This window comes from Anomaloglossus baeobatrachus, unplaced genomic scaffold (assembly GCF_048569485.1).
Source record: "Anomaloglossus baeobatrachus isolate aAnoBae1 unplaced genomic scaffold, aAnoBae1.hap1 Scaffold_120, whole genome shotgun sequence".
Lineage (NCBI taxonomy): Eukaryota > Metazoa > Chordata > Amphibia > Anura > Aromobatidae > Anomaloglossus > Anomaloglossus baeobatrachus.
Genome location: NW_027441890.1, coordinates 367,792 through 384,685, shown reverse-complemented (window position 1 = coordinate 384,685; position 16,894 = coordinate 367,792). Strand labels below are relative to the sequence as shown.

At 51.6% G+C, this 16,894-nt stretch overlaps 1 protein-coding gene across 3 annotated transcripts in view; it reads left to right on the top strand.

Annotated features, from left to right (window-relative positions):
• The window catches only part of LOC142260526 (calcium homeostasis endoplasmic reticulum protein-like), a 175,498-nt gene that overhangs the window by 96,070 nt on the left and 62,534 nt on the right, over positions 1 to 16,894 (top strand). For all 3 annotated transcript variants that reach the window (XM_075331976.1, XM_075331974.1, XM_075331975.1), the window contains exon 13: positions 14,535 to 14,621. In XM_075331976.1, the coding sequence (XP_075188091.1) occupies positions 14,535 to 14,621 (87 nt within the window). The remainder of the gene's footprint in view (positions 1 to 14,534; positions 14,622 to 16,894) is intronic.

Here is a 16,894-nt window from a genome sequence, read left to right as displayed (position 1 = left end):
GATTGGGTGTATAGCTACTGCCTCCGGAGGCCACACAAAGCATTACACTAAAAAGTGTAAGGCCCCTCCCCTTCTGGCTATACACCCCCAGTGGGATCACTGGCTCACCAGTTTTCTGCTTTGTGCGAAGGAGGTCAGACATCCACGCATAGCTCCACTGTTTAGTCAGCAGTAGCTGCTGACTATATCGGATGGAAGAAAAGAGGGCCCATATAGGGCCCCCAGCATGCTCCCTTCTCACCCTGCTTGTGGTTTGTAAGGTTGAGGTACCTATTGCTGGTACGGAGGCTGGAGCCCACATGCTGTTTTCCTTCCACATCCCCCTGAGGGGCTCTGAGGAAGTGGGATCTTACCGGCCCCAAAGCCCTGAGGCCGGGCTCCATCCACAGACCCATTGAACCTGCTGGATACGGAGCTGGGTACCGTTCAGGGACATGGCCCTGCACCATTCAGGTACTCTGTGTCCCCGTACACACAGGCACAGCACACTCCAGACTTGCTGGGTGTGCTAGTGCGCCGGGGACAGTAAAGGGTTACAGTCACTGCAGCCTAGCTGAGTGACTTTATGTATGGGGAACTACCGCGCCGGACGCTCCGGGAGCGGCGGCGCGGCTGGGACTTGTAGTGCGCCGGGGACTTAGCGCCGACCGCGCTTTTACGGCGGCGGCGCTTATAAATCCAGTCCCCGGCTTTTGCGGCCTAGCTCCGCTTCGTTCCCGCCCCCACCCTGTCAATCAGGGTAGGGGAGAGACGCTGTACAATCAGCAGCGCCGAGGGCTGGAGCCTTATTTACATGCTCCAGCCCTCTCACTGGACACTGTGGGACGCCGGTTTCCCGCTCTGACTTGGGGGCACGCCCACGGCCCGCCCCTACTCACACGAGCTGGAGAAGGACGCCGGCAGCCATTCCTGCAGTCCGAGCTGAGAGATCGGACTCTGGGCAACCAGGCACAGGACTAGGGCGACCACACACCCGCTTATAGGCGGGCGGTAAGCGGCACCTGAAGTGCTGACCCCACTAAATACCGCAGTTGTCCATTTGTATTTTTATGCTTACACTGCATAGGTCGCTATTTTTGGCTATATGCCCTCTTAGATGGCGACACATCAGCAGCAGGAAAGCAGGGGTGCTAAGGCACAGGCTTTCTATGCTGCTTGTATTGCATGTACTGAAGTGTTCATGTGTATTTATGCTTGTATGCTATACACTGCACTGTACGGTCGCTAGTCTGGGCTATTTTCGCCTAGAATGACTAGGCTACAGCAGCAGAAAAGCAGGAGTGCTGAGGCACAGGTTTTTTCTATGCTGCTTGTATTGCAGGGGTTGCAGTGTTCATTTGTACTTATGCTTGTATGCTATACATTGCACTGTATGGTCGATATTCTAGCCTATATTCCCCTAGATGGCTAGTCTACAGCAGCAGAAAAGCAGGGGTGCCAAGGCACAGGCTTTCTATGCTGCTTGTATTGCATGTGCTGCAGTGTTCATTTGTACTTTATGCTTGTATGTTATACATTGCATTGTACGGTCGCCATGCTTGGCTCTATGTCCTAGATGGCTAGTCGGCAGCAGCATATAAGCAACACAGGCTTTCGATGCTGTTTTTACTGCATGTGATACTGTTCCACGGCACTGAACCCCATTGTGTGCAATGCTCCCCTGGAGCACTTGGTCAGCTGGGGTCTCTACTAGACGTGGCCAAAGGAACCACCTGTCAACCCTGTCCAAGGACAGGGATGGAGTTGCAATGGGATAGAGACTTGCAGTCCGGACAGGCCATGGGCAATCTGGATCATTGCTCCCTGGCCACCCTCATTGTGGATAAAATCGGGGCTCCGGGGGGGGTCCCAGGAGGCTCTCTGTATGATGAGGCAGACGTAGCTCATCAGGACTTTGATCCTGACAACGCTCTCAATCCGGATACACCGGATGGTGACGCCATAAGGAATGATCCTATAGCGTCCATCAATGGAATGTTGGATCTTTCTCCCTCAGCTCCCCCAGCGGAGGAGTCAGCTTCACAGCAGGAGAAGTCCCATTTCAGTAGCTCAAACGTATATTGAGTTTTTTTCTGGCCACGCTGACTTCAGAGAAGCAGTCCAGGAACACCACGCTTACCAGATAAGCGTTTTCTCCAAACGTATTAAGGATACACGTTATCCTTTTCCCCCTGACGTGGTCAAGCGCGGGACCCAGGGTCCAAAGGTGGATTCTCCAATCTCCAGGCTTGCGGCTAGAGCTATAGTTGCAGTGGAGGGACTTCACTTAAAGATGCCAGACAGATGGACTCTGGTTGAAATCTGTCTATGAGGCTATCGGCGTGTCGGTTGCTCCGGCATTTACAGCCGTATGGGCACCCTAAGCTTTTCAGCTGTTCTTGCACAGCTGGTCTTGAGCATATGTACATTTGTGCCGCAAGGGCGTCCGTAACCTCGCAATGTCTGCATTGCGACTTACCCTATTAATGCTGTCCTGGAAGGACAGTCGAGGTTTCGGTCCTTCCCAAGCTCGGGCAGGTCCCACTTGTCCTCGTCCAAAAGAGCTGAAAAGCCTCAGAGGGGCTCAGTTTCCGGGGGCTCAATCACGCCCAAGGAAGGCAGCCGGAGGAACCGCTACCACGGCGGTCTCCTCATGACTCTCAGCTCTCTCATCTCTCCGCATCCGCGGTTGATAGCAGACTCGCTCGCCTTTGGCGACATTTGGCTGCCACAGGTCACAGACCGGTGGGTGAGGGACATTGTGCCCACGTGCACAGGACAGAGTTCTGTTCTCGTCCTCCGACTCGATTCTTCAGAACGTCCCCACCTCCCCACCGAGCCGATGCTCTTCTGCAGGCAGAAGGAGTGGTAATCCCTGTTCCTCTTCAGGAACAAGACACGGTTTTCCTCCAATCTGGTTGTGGTGCCAAAAAAGGATGGCTCTTTCCGTTCCGTTCTGGACCTAAAACTGCTCAACAAGCACGTGGAGGCCAGGCGGTTCCGGATGAAACCCTCCGCTCCGTCATTGCCTCAATGTCTCAAGGATATTTCCTAGCATCAATAGACATCTAAGATGCTTATCTCCACGTGCCGATTGCTACAGAGCACCAATGTTTTCTACGTTTCGTGATGGGAGACGACCATCTTCAGTTCGTAGCTCTGCCATTCGGTCTGGCGACAGCCCCACGGGTGTTCACCAAGGTCATGGCGGCAGTGGTAGCAGTCTTGCACTCACAGGGACACTCTGTGATCCCTTACTTGGACGATCTACTTGTCAAGGCACCCTCTCAAGAGGCATGCAAACTCAGCCTGAATGTTGCGCTGGAGACTCTCCAGACGTTCGGGTGGATCATCGACTTCTCAAAGTCAAACCTGTCACCGACCCAATCACTAACGTATCTTGGCATGGAGTTTCATACCCTCTCAGCGCTAGTGAAGCTTCCGCTGGACAAGCAGCGGTCACTACAGACTGGGGTGCAGACTCTCCGTCAAGGTCAGTCGCACTCCTTAAGACGCCTCATGCACTTCCTCGGGAAGATGGTGGCGGCAATGGAGGCGGTTCCGTTTGCGCAGTTTCATCTGCGTCCTCTTTATTGGGACATTCTCCGCCAATGGGACGGGAAGTCAACATCCCTGAACAGGAAAGTATCCTTTTCACAGAAGGACTCTCTGCAATGGTGGCTTCTTCCCACCTCATTATCACAGGGAAGATCCTTCCTACCACCGTCTTGGGCGGTAGTCACGACAGACGCGAGTCGGTCAGGGTGGGGAGCAGTTTTTCTCCACCACAGGGCTCAGGGTACGTGGACTCAGCAGGAGTCCACCCTTCATATCCATGTTCTGGAAATCAGAGCAGTGTATCTTGCCCTACTAGCCTTCCAGCGGTGGCTGGAAGGAAAGCAGATCCGAATTCAGTCGGACAACTCCACAGCGGTGGCATACATCAATCACCAAGGAGGGACCCGCAGTCGGCAAGCCTTCCAGGAAGTCCGGCGGATTCTGATGTGGGTGGAAGCCACGGCCTCCACCGTATCCGCAGTTCACATCCCCGGCGTAGAAACCTGGGAAGCAGACTTCCTCAGCCGCCAGGGCATGGACGCAGGGGAACGGTCCCGTCACCCGGACGTGTTTCAGGAAATCTGTAGCCGCTGGGGAAGGCCGGACGTCGACCTAATGGCGTCCAGGCACAACAACAAGGTCCCAACCTTCATAGCACGGTCTCGCGATCACAGAGCTCTGGCGGCAGACGCCTTAGTGCAAGATTGGTCGCAGTTCCGGCTCCCTTATGTGTTTCCACCTCTGGCACTCTTGCCCAGAGTGCTACGCAAGATCAGATCCGACTGCAGCCGCGTCATACTCGTCGCCCCAGACTGGCCAAGGAGGGCGTGGTATCCGGATCTGTGGCATCTCACGGTCGGCCAACCGTCGGCACTACCAGACCGACCAGACTTACTGTCCCAAGGGCCGTTTTTCCATCGGAATTCTGCGGCCCTGAACCTGACTGTGTGGCCATTGAGTCCTGGATCCTAGGGTCTTCAGGATTATCCCAAGGGGTCGTTGCCACCATGAGACAGGCTAGGAAGCCCACGTCCGCTAAGATCTACCACAGAACGTGGAGGATATTCTTATCCTGGTGCTCTGCTCAGGGAGTGTCTCCCTGGCCTTTTGCATTGCCTACCTTTCTTTCTTTCCTGCAATCTGGGTTAGAAAAAGGTTTGTCGCTCGGCTCCCTTAAAGGGCAAGTCTCGGCGCTATCCGTCTTTTTTCAAAAGCGTCTAGCACGACTTCCTAAGGTGCACACGTTCCTGCAGGGGGTTTGTCATATTGTACCCCCGTACAAGCGGCCGTTAGATCCATGGGATCTGAACAGGGTACTAGTTGCCCTCCAGAAGCCGCCCTTCGAGCCTCTGAGGGAGGTTTCACTTTCTAGACTATCACAGAAAGTGGCTTTTCTGGTAGCGATCACATCTCTTCGGAGAGTGTCTGAGCTGGCAGCGCTGTCATCCAAGGCTCCTTTCCTGGTCTTCCACCAGGACAAGGTAGTGCTGCGCCCCATTCAGGAATTTCTCCCGAAGGTGGTATCCTCTTTTCATCTTAATCAGGATATCTCTTTGCCTTCTTTTTGTCCTCATGCAGTTCTCGGTATGAGAAGGATTTACATTTGTTAGATCTGGTGAGAGCACTCAGAATCTACATTTCCCGCACGGCGCCCCTGCGCCGCTCCGATGCACTCTTTGTCCTTGTCGCTGGTAAGCGCAAAGGGTCGCAGGCTTCCAAAGCCACCCTGGCTCGATGGATCAAAGAACCAATTCTTGAAGCCTACCGTTCTGCTGGGCTTCCGGTTCCATCAGGGCTGAAGGCCCATTCTACCAGAGCCGTGGGTGCGTCCTGGGCATTGCGACACCAGGCTACGGCTCAACAGGTGTGCCAGGCAGCTACCTGGTCGAGTCTGCACACTTTCACCAAACATTATCAGTTGCATACCTATGCTTCGGCGGACGCCAGCCTAGGTAGAAGAGTCCTGCAGGCGGCAGTTGCCTCCCCGTAGGGGAGGGCTGTCTTCGCAGCTCTAACATGAGGTATTTCTTTACCCACCCAGGGACAGCTTTTGGACGTCCCAATCGTCTGGGTCTCCCAATGGAGCGCCGAAGAAGAAGGGAATTTTGTTACTTACCGTAAATTCCTTTTCTTCTAGCTCCTATTGGGAGACCCAGCACCCGCCCTGTTGTCCTTCGGGATTTTTGGGTTGTTTCGGGTACACATGTTGTTCATGTTGAACGGTTTTTCAGTTCTCCGATGTTACTCGGAGTGAATTTGTTTAACCAAGTTATTGGCTTTCCTCCTTCTTGCTTTTGCACTAAAACTGGTGAGCCAGTGATCCCACTGGGGGTGTATAGCCAGAAGGGGAGGGGCCTTACACTTTTTAGTGTAATGCTTTGTGTGGCCTCCGGAGGCAGTAGCTATACACCCAATCGTCTGGGTCTCCCAATAGGAGCTAGAAGAAAAGGAATTTACGGTAAGTAACAAAATTCCCTTCTTTTCTTCCATAATCAGCTGACTAGTATAATTTGGTGGTTTTGGATTACTTGTATTTATTGGTACATGTCTATTGGTCATAAGTAACTGTTTAGCATAATATGGAAAAACCAGAAGATTTTGCTCACTGTGAAATGTAGAGGTGACCCACATTTAATGTCTAGGCTTTCCACCCATTGGCTGGGTGAAACAAGAGTAAACTCCAATAAAAAGGATTGATTGCTGGAAGCTTGGAATAAAATTAAAATTTATTTTTCTTTTTATACAATATAATTGAATCCTAAATGGTCATACTTTGTGCACGTGGCCTAAAGCATTTAGAAGTGGCTCCTAGAAAGATGCATCACTTTGTGCACGTGGCCTAAAGCATTTAGAAGTGGCTCCTAGAAAGATACATCACTTTGTGAAAGGAGTGCACTATCAATTCAGACTTTAGCCTGTTACGGTCAGCTCAGTGTTCAACAAGTCAGCAGTGACCTCCACTATTCATGGAAGCTTAAAGTCAGTAAGTTTTAATTCAATGACAACTGTTACAGAAAAATTTACCACACTCTACCTTTTAAGTCTTCCTCGTCTTCAGTGCTGCTGTTTTCTGCTGGTCTGTTTTTTTCCCCTGCAGTAATGACTTGCTGACAATGCATGCATGAGCTGCACCAATCACTAATTTAGGTTTGATGCTGAACATACAGGCATCACAAGTGAAGCCCAATAATTGATTGCAATGATCACCAGAAAATAAATGGCATGTCATGAACTGGGGGAAGTAAACACAGACCACTAGAGCGTCCAAGCTCAACGGCCGCATATTTAAAAGGTATTTTATAGCATTTGATGCTGTTGAAGAACTTTTTAAAAAATTATGGACATCCTCTTTAAAGGAACCTGTCCCCATATTTGGTGACAATAAGCTGTGGCCACCATCACTGAACTTTTATATACAGCACTAGAAGTTGGCCCGATTCTAACGTATCTGATAGTCTAGAATGTGTATATAGGTTAGCAGATTGAATAATAAGGTAATGAATGGACTCTGTATGGATTAGGTTTAATTTAGTATTCTTATAATTGTTTATTGGTTTTAAAATGACAAACAGAAGGAACAGATTTAATAGATGAGTCTAATGTTTAATTATGTCCATGGCTTGTAATGAAAGAAGGCCATGAACAGTGTAAAGTTAAGAAAGTATTTTTGCACACCACATTTTGTGTGAAGACCTTTTCACTATCTGTAAGTAACTTTCTTTGTAAAGGGGTGTCATCAACTTGCACTTTGACATTGGATGTCATTGTCACTCTTGAAAACGCAACGTACAGTTGTCCATGGCCAAAAAGTGGTTCCCATCCTGCTTTAGTCTCCATCCTTGTATGGCCCCCATCCTGGTATGTGGGCTGATGCTGTGATGTGGCCCAATGCTGGTATGTGCCCCCATCGTAGTGCAGCCATCATCCTGACATGTGCCCTTATCACAATGTAATGTGTGCAGGGGGGCGGAGTGCGGGTGGGGTGGAGCCGAACGGGGCCATGGCGCTGAGGACGTCAGTGCTGGGGACTGCATGGCTGGGGACAGGTGACTATTTGTGTGTGTGCAGTGTATACATGCGGAGGGCAGGTTGCGGGGGTGGGGCGGAGCCGAGTGGGGTAATGTATGCGGGGGCGGAGTGCGGGTGGGTGGAGCCGAGCAGGGCCATGGCGCTGAGGACGTCAGTGCTGGGGACTGCATGGCTGAGGACAGGTGACTATTCGTGTGTCTGTGTGTGTGTCTGTGTGTGTCTGTGTTCAGTGTATACATGCAGAGGGCGGGGGTGGAGGGAGGGTAGAGCCGAGTGGGGTAATGTGTGCGGGCGGCGGAGGCGAGCGGTGGGTATGTGTCGGCTTGGTTGCCGGTGTGGGCTCCCGGGGGGGGGGGGCGCGCTAGCACTCACCGGGGAGTCGGGGCTCCGTGTGGGTGCGGGGAAAAGTGTCGGGCGTCGTCCTGTTGGCCCGTAGGTCGGGCTGTTCAGTTAGCTGAGCCGTTGGTCGCAGGCTCTTTAGCGCGCACGGTGTGGCGACGGTTGTCACTGTAATGACGTCATTTTGGAGCAAGACAGACAGAATAAGGCAATTATATATATACTAGAAGGTGGCCCGATTCTACGCATCGGGTATTCTAGAATTTACGTATTGTGTAGTTAATGTATGATTTTTGTTAGATATAGATATAGAGATATATATATATATATATATATATATATATATATATATATAGATATAGATATAGATATATAGATAGATATAGATAGATATAGATAGATATAGATAGATATAGATAGATATAGATATATATATAGATATATATATAGATATATATATAGATATATATATAGATATATATATAGATATATATATAGATATATATATAGATATATATATAGATATATATATAGATATATATATAGATATATATAGATAGATATATAGATGTTGTTGTGTGTAGTTACCAAGTGTTTGTGTAGGAGCTGTACATGTTCTGGGTGTTGTCTGGGTGTGGCGGGGGGGTGAGAGCGGTGTTGTGTGTGTGTGTTGCGTGTGTTGCGTTGTTTGTGGAGCGCTGTGTGTCTGTAGCGTTGTGTGTGTATGTGTTGCACGGTTTGTGTGGGTGTGGTGTGTTTTGGGGGAAGGTATGTTTTGTGCAATGTGTGTGTTGCATGATATGTGCGTATATTTATGTATGGCGCGGTGTTTGTGTGTTGGGTGTTGTGTGTGTGCAGTGTTGTCTGTGTGTGTGGGTGTCTGTGTAGGGCGGTGTTTGTGGTTCCCAGTGTGTGTGTGGTGTGTTGTGTGTGTTGGAGGTGTGCACCTCCCATCGTGCTCCATCCGCCATGCTGCGCACCCCCCATCGTGCTCCATCCGCCATGCTGCGCACTCCCAAACGTGCTCCATCCGCCAGGCTGCGCACTCCCAAACGTGCTCCATCCGCCATGCTGCGCACTCCCAAACGTGCTCCATCCGCCATGCTGCGCACTCCCAAACGTGCTCCATCCGCCATGCTGCGCACTCCCAAACGTGCTCCATCCGCCATGCTGCGCACTCCCAAACATGCTCCATCCGCCATGCTGCGCACTCCCAAACGTGGTCCATCCGCCATGCTGCGCACTCCTCATCATGCTCCATCCCCCATGCTGCGCACCCCCCATCGTGCACCATCCCCCATGCTGCACCAGCATCAGCCTCTCTCCTCCCAGCATCAGCCTCTCTCCTCCCAGCATCAGCCTCTCTCCTCCCAGCCTCAGCCTCCCCCAGCATCAGCCTCCCTCTCCCAGCCTTCCCCAGGATCAGCCTCTCTCCTCCCAGCCTCCGTCCTCCCAGCCTTCCCCAGCATCAGCTTTCCCCTCCCAGCCTCCCTCAGCATCAGCCTTCCCCAGCATCAGCCTCTCTCCTCCCAGCCTCAGCCTCTCTCCTTCCAGCCTCCCCCAGCATCAGCCTCCCTCTCCCAGCCTTCCCCAGGATCAGCCTCTCTCCTCCCAGCCTCCGTCCTCCCAGCCTTCCCCAGCATCAGCTTTCCCCTCCCAGCCTCCCTCAGCATCAGCCTTCCCCAGCATCAGCCTCTCTCCTCCCAGCCTCAGCCTCTCTCTCCTTCCAGCCTCCCCCAGCATCAGCCTCTCTCTCCTTCCAGCCTCCCCCAGCATCAGCCTCTCTCCTTCCAGCCTCCCTCAGCATCAGCCTCTCTCCTCCCAGCATCAGCCTCTCTCCTCCCAGCATCAGCCTCTCTCCTCCCAGCATCAGCCTCTCTCCTCCCAGCATCAGCCTCTCTCCTCCCAGCATCAGCCTCTCTCCTCCCAGCATCAGCCTCTCTCCTCCCAGCATCAGCCTCTCTCCTCCCAGCATCAGCCTCTCTCATCCCAGCATCAGCCTCTCTCCTCCCAGCATCAGCCTCTCCTCTCTGTCCCCAGCATCAGCCTCTCTCCTCCCAGCGTTCCCCAGCATCAGCCTCTCTCCTCCCAGCCTCCCCCAGCATCAGCCTCTCTCCTCCCAGCCTCCCCCAGCATCAGCCTCCCCCAGCATCAGCCTCTCTTCTTCCAGCCTCCCCCAGCATCAGCCTCTCTCCTTCCAGCCTCCCCCAGCATCAGCCTCCCTCTCCCAGCCTTCCCCAGGATCAGCCTCTCTCCTCCCAGCCTCCGTCCTCCCAGCCTTCCCCATCATCAGCTTTCCCCTCCCAGCCTCCCTCAGCATCAGCCTTCCCCAGCATCAGCCTCTCTCCTCCCAGCCTCAGCCTCTCTCTCCTTCCAGCCTCCCCCAGCATCAGCCTCTCTCTCCTTCCAGCCTCCCCCAGCATCAGCCTCTCTCCTTCCAGCCTCCCTCAGCATCAGCCTCCCCTTCCCAGCCTTCCCCAGGATCAGCCTCTCCTCCCAGCCTCCTTCCTCCCAGCCTCCTTCCTCCCAACCTCCCTCAGCATCAGCCTTCCCCTCCCAGTCTCCCCCAGCATCAGCCTCCCCAAGCATCAGCCTCCACCAGCATCAGCCTCTCTCCTTCCAACCTCCCCCAGCATCAGCCTCCCCAAGCATCAGCCTCCCTCGTCCCAGCCTCCCCCAGCATCAGCCTCCCCCTCCCAGCCTCCCCCAGCATCAGCCTCTCTCCTCCCAGCATCAGCCTCTCTCCTCCCAGCATCAGCCTCTCTCCTCCCAGCATCAGCCTCTCTCCTCCCAGCATCAGCCTCTCTCATCCCAGCATCAGCCTTTCTCCTCCCAGCATCAGCCTCTCCTCCCAGCGTTCCCCAGCATCAGCCTCTCTCCTCCCAGCGTTCCCCAGCATCAGCCTCTCTCCTCCCAGCCTCCCCCAGCATCAGCCTCTCTCCTCCCAGCCTCCCCCAGCATCAGCCTCCCCCAGCATCAGCCTCCCTCTCCCAGCCTTCCCCAGGATCAGCCTCTCTCCTCCCAGCCTCCGTCCTCCCAGCCTTCCCCAGCATCAGCTTTCCCCTCCCAGCCTCCCTCAGCATCAGCCTTCCCCAGCATCAGCCTCTCTCCTCCCAGCCTCAGCCTCTCTCCTTCCAGCCTCCCGCAGCATCAGCCTCTCTCCTTCCAGCCTCCCTCAGCATCAGCCTCCCCTTCCCAGCCTTCCCCAGGATCAGCCTCTCTCCTCCCAGCCTCCTTCCTCCCAGCCTCGCCCTCCCAGCCTCCTTCAGCATCAGTCTTCCCCTCCCAGTCTCCCCCAGCATCAGCCTCCCCCTCCCAGCCTTCCCCAAGATCAGCCTCTCTGCTCCCAGCCTCCTCCAGCACTCCGTGCTTCTCTGCCGACACTCACACACCCGATCGCATACTTACACACACCCGATCGCATACACTCACACACACCCGATCGCATACACTCACACACACCCGATCGCATACACTCACACACACAGACACTGACGATATCGCACATACGCGCTCACATTCACAACATCCGGAGATACCACATGCTTCTGGCCATGTGATCCTCCGTCAGGTCCTGGAAGGTCACAACAGCACAGTATCGAGGCCGAGAAGCAAGCGATATTGCCGGATGCTGTGAGTGTGTGGATGCGATGTGAGGTGTGTGTGTGAGGTGTGTGTGTGAGGGGTGTGTGTGAGGGGTGTGTGTGAGGGGTGTGTGTGAGGGGTGTGTGTGAGGTGTGTGTGTGTGAGGTGTGTGTGTGTGAGGTGTGTGTGTGTGAGGTGTGTGTGTGTGAGGTGTGTGTGTGTGAGGTGTGTGTGTGTGAGGTGTGTGTGTGTGAGGTGTGTGTGTGTGAGGTGTGTGTGTGTGAGGTGTGTGTGTGTGAGGTGTGTGTGTGTGAGGTGTGTGTGTGTGAGGTGTGTGTGTGTGAGGTGTGTGTGTGTGAGGTGTGTGTGTGTGAGGTGTGTGTGTGTGAGGTGTGTGTGTGTGAGGTGTGTGTGTGTGTGTGAGGTGTGTGTGTGTGTGAGGTGTGTGTGTGTGTGTGAGGTGTGTGTGTGTGTGAGGTGTGTGTGTGTGTGAGGTGTGTGTGTGTGTGTGAGGTGTGTGTGTGTGTGTGAGGTGTGTGTGTGTGTGAGGTGTGTGTGTGTGTGAGGTGTGTGTGTGTGTGAGGTGTGTGTGTGTGTGAGGTGTGTGTGTGTGTGAGGTGTGTGTGTGTGTGAGGTGTGTGTGTGTGTGAGGTGTGTGTGTGTGTGAGGTGTGTGTGTGTGTGAGGTGTGTGTGTGTGTGTGAGGTGTGTGTGTGTGTGAGGTGTGTGAGGTGTGTGTGTGTGTGAGGTGTGTGTGTGTGTGTGAGGTGTGTGTGTGTGTGTGAGGTGTGTGTGTGTGTGAGGTGTGTGTGTGTGTGAGGTGTGTGTGTGTGTGTGAGGTGTGTGTGTGTGTGTGAGGTGTGTGTGTGTGTGAGGTGTGTGTGTGTGTGAGGTGTGTGTGTGTGTGAGGTGTGTGTGTGTGTGAGGTGTGTGTGTGTGTGAGGTGTGTGTGAGGTGTGAGGTGTGTGTGAGGTGTGAGGTGTGTGTGAGGTGTGTGTGAGGTGTGAGGTGTGAGGTGTGTGTGAGGTGTGAGGTGTGTGTGAGGTGTGAGGTGTGTGTGAGGTGTGTGTGAGGTGTGAGGTGTGAGGTGTGTGTGAGGTGTGAGGTGTGTGTGAGGTGTGTGGTGTGTGTGAGGTGTGTGTGTGTGTGAGGTGTGTGTGTGTGTGAGGTGTGTGTGTGTGAGGTGTGTGTGTGTGAGGTGTGTGTGTGTGTGAGGTGTGTGTGTGTGTGAGGTGTGTGTGTGTGTGAGGTGTGTGTGTGTGTGAGGTGTGTGTGTGTGTGAGGTGTGTGTGTGTGTGAGGTGTGTGTGTGTGTGAGGTGTGTGTGTGTGTGAGGTGTGTGTGTGTGTGAGGTGTGTGTGTGTGTGAGGTGTGTGTGTGTGTGAGGTGTGTGTGTGTGTGAGGTGTGTGTGTGTGTGAGGTGTGTGTGTGTGTGAGGTGTGTGTGTGTGTGAGGTGTGTGTGTGTGTGAGGTGTGTGTGTGTGTGAGGTGTGTGTGTGTGTGAGGTGTGTGTGTGGGTGAGGTGTGTGTGTGGGTGAGGTGTGTGTGTGTGTGAGGTGTGTGTGTGGGTGAGGTGTGTGTGTGGGTGAGGTGTGTGAGAGTGAGTGTGATCTGATGTGTGTGTGTGTGTGTGTGCGTGTGGATCTTCCGCCGCTGCAGGACCTTGATGCGCTTGTAACCATGCTAGCATGGTTACTAACGTATCCACACCACTCCCGTGCGAGCGAGGGACGGGGGGTGTTGTACAGTACTCACCTCCGTGACAGCCGTGTCAGTTCGGGGAATGCGCGGGGGGAGTACAGTACTCACCTCCGTGACAGCCGTGTCAGTTCGGGGAATGCGCGGGGGGGAGGGGGGGCGGGGCCAGAGCTAGCGTGCATTGCGTGAGGGGGGCGTGGCCGAATTGCCAATGCCTGCAGGGTGCCGGGGCGAGAGGCCAATCTGTGGGGGGGCGGAGCCTGGGCGAGCGGCTGGCCAATCCGTGTGGGGGCGCAGCCTGGGCGAGTGGCCAATCTGTGTGGGGGGGCGGGGCCATGGCGAGCCCAGCGGCCAATCAGCTTTGTGTCACCGTAAGGACACAATTTTGGAGCATGACAGACAGACACAGACAGACAGACAGACTAAGGCAATTATATATATAGATATAGATTCTAGAATACTGTATATAAGAGCCCAAGCCGCTATGTAGTAAAGTAAAAATCACTTTATAATACTCACCTAAGGGGCGATACGGTGCAGACTGGTCGATTTGGGTGTCTCCGGTACCGGCGCCTCCTCTTTTAGCCATCTTTGTCCTCCTTCTGAAACCGGGGTGCATCATGCGTCCAACGTCATCCACACTAGCCGGCATTGAGGTCCTGCGCAGGCGCACTTTGATTTGCCCTCTGCAGGGCAGATCAAAATATTGTAGTGACAGGGCAAATCAAAGTGCGCCTGCGCAGGACCTCAATGCCTGCTAGTATGGATGACGTTGGACGCATGATGCACCTCGGTTTCAGAAGGAGGACAAAGATGGCTAAAAGAGGAGGCGCCGGTACTGGAAAACTGAGACACCCAAATCGACCAGTCTGCACCGTATCGCCCCTTAGGTGAGTATTATAAAGGGATTTTTACGTTCTACACAGTGGCCTGGGCTCTTATATACAGCACTCTAACATGCTGTATATAAGAGCACACTGGTGGTGGCCGCAGCTTATAGGCCCCAAATCTGGTGACAGGTTCCCTTTATGCCATGCAACCATCAAAGAAATAAAAATAAAACTCCTCTGAAGAGGTTTGGCCAGGAATTGACCTGTTTCTTTTGGTCACATGCAGCTTTTCTATAGCTGCTAATATTTGGGATGCAACTAACTGATATGGTCTGCAGCACCTTGCATGCATTCTTGAGGACTACAGCTGTTTAGTGTGAATCCCTGTTCTAGAAATCGAGATTCCAACTGAAAACTAGGGGGTGAAAAATGTATTGTAAACACTATTAGCTCTGAGCAATATGTGCCAAATACTTAAACCTCATCCCCAACCCATTTGTCATCTTATCGTTCTCCAGTGAAGGATGGGAGCAGAATGGGCTTTATGAGTTCTTCAGAGCAAAAATGAGAGCTCGTCGGAGGAAAGGCCAGGACAAAAGGAGCAGGTATGTACAAACTTTTAGATATGTTTTCAACAATTAATACACCTTTCCATAATGTGTAGGAACCAATTCAGTTCACCCTAACAGTGATGCTTACAAAAACACTAGTTACAAGTCCATAGGAAGAATCAAATCTGCTAATAGTGACAGGACTCTCCCCCTCACAGAGTTTATGTACCAGACTTTTCAGATGTAACCTGTTCCTATTTTGATGTAGCTCTTTAACTATATATTGCTAGAGAGCTACTTCATTATATTTTTTTTTTTGTCAACCATATATATTTTTGCATTTTAATTTTTCATCCCACCTCATTTACACCTATACATCCTAGGTTCTTATGTGGGTGTTACACGAGACGATCTATCGCGCTATATGTCGTCGGAGTCACGGTTTTCGTGACGCACATCCGGCATAGTTTACGACTTTGTCCCGTGGGACACCTATGAGCGACACAGAACGTTCGCAAATTGTGTATCGTTGACACGTCGCTCATTTTTAAAAAGTCGTTTATTTTTCTGTGCGCCGGTTGTTCATCGTACCCGTGGCAGCACACACCGCTCCGTGTGACACCCCGGGAGCGATTAACACAGCTTACCTGCGTCCCGTCGGCTATCCGGAAGGAATGAGGTGGGCGGGATGTTTACGTCCCGCTCATCTCTGCCCCTCCGCTTCTATTGGCCGGCCGCTGTGTGACGTCGCTGTGATGCCGAACGTCCCTCCCCCTTCAGGAAGAGTATGTTCGCTGCCCACAGCGACGTCGCTCAGCAGGTAAGTACGTGTGACGGCGGTTTAACGACTTGCCCGTGACGCACAAACGACGGGGGCGGGTGCGATCGCACGATAGATCGTTTCGTGTGATGCCCACATCAGGTCAAATGATCTCCAGTCTGACAGCCAGTCCAGTACCTGTGCTAATGTGTACACAGATACTGGCGTATATCATCATCACCTATCTAATTCCACCTGGTAGCTCTCGGGCTTCTCCTCTCCCAACTCCACCCTTATCTCCCACTGTAAGGAGTAATCAATATAATAGACAATTCGAGCATGGCACCTTAATCAAAGTGGTATACACAATGCTTTCACAAAAACATCTGCATTATTTTTTAATAGTCTATGCTACAAATAAATTAAAGAATGAAAATGGCTAGAATTTCTTTAAAAGGTCCCTGATCTAAATGGCTCTTTCTATTATATAATTATTATTTATTTGTATGTGTGTTTGCATATTCAGTGGGTAAAATATATATTAAGCACGTTACCATTTTTCTAAGTGTAGTTCTAAAGGTGCTATTGACATGAATTTCTCACCAGATGTCGATAACAAACCATCCAATCCACACAGGAAAAGAAATCAAACCATAGATGTCTATAAATTGTGTAATATTTAAGCAAAAAAAAAAAACAACCTTTGAACACCTGAAGATGTGCAAAAAGCCATTGAAAGGTATGACAGCAACTGAAATAAATTATTATTTAGAAGACAATCCTGCCACTTGGTGAATATCAGCTGATTCAACTGATGACCTATAAAAAGGGTGTCTCATTCCCAAGGAGACACACAAGACACCTCTGACGGATAAAACCATTATTTTTAAGACCTTTGCAACTTTATTGTTGCAAAACATACTAATGGCATTAGTAACAGAGTAATATTCTGAATGTTCCAGTGATCACTGTTGGGGCCATAATTTTGTAGTGCAAAGAACATAATTTCATCATAAACCGGCCACGATCAGGTGGTCCCTGCAAGATTTCAGACAGGAGTGAAAAGAATTATCAGAAGAGTTGTCCAAAAGCTCAGAACCACCTGTAGAGTTACAGAGAGACCTGTAATCGGCAGGTACAATTGTTTCAAAGAAAACAATAAGTAATATACTCAACCTCCATGACCTTTACATGCTCACCACGCAAGACCCCACTGCTGAACAAAAAGCATGTTTAAGAGCATTTAAAGTTTGCTGAACAAAGATTTAGATAAGCCTGGGAAATACTTATGCCCCAAAAACTACAAACCTATTTTAGGAGTGATACCTTTTATTGTAGATAAGCCTGTGAAATACTGTGAGAAAAAGTCTCGTCAGGTGAGAATAAAATTTTACTCTTTTGGATTCCATAATACACACCATGGTTTTTGGCCAAAAGGCACTGCATATCACCTGAAAGTCACCATACAAACAGTGAAGTTTGGAGGTGGGAACATCATGGTGTGTTTTTCAGCATATGGCACTGGCAAACATTATATAATTGAAGGAAGGATGAATGGACAAATGTA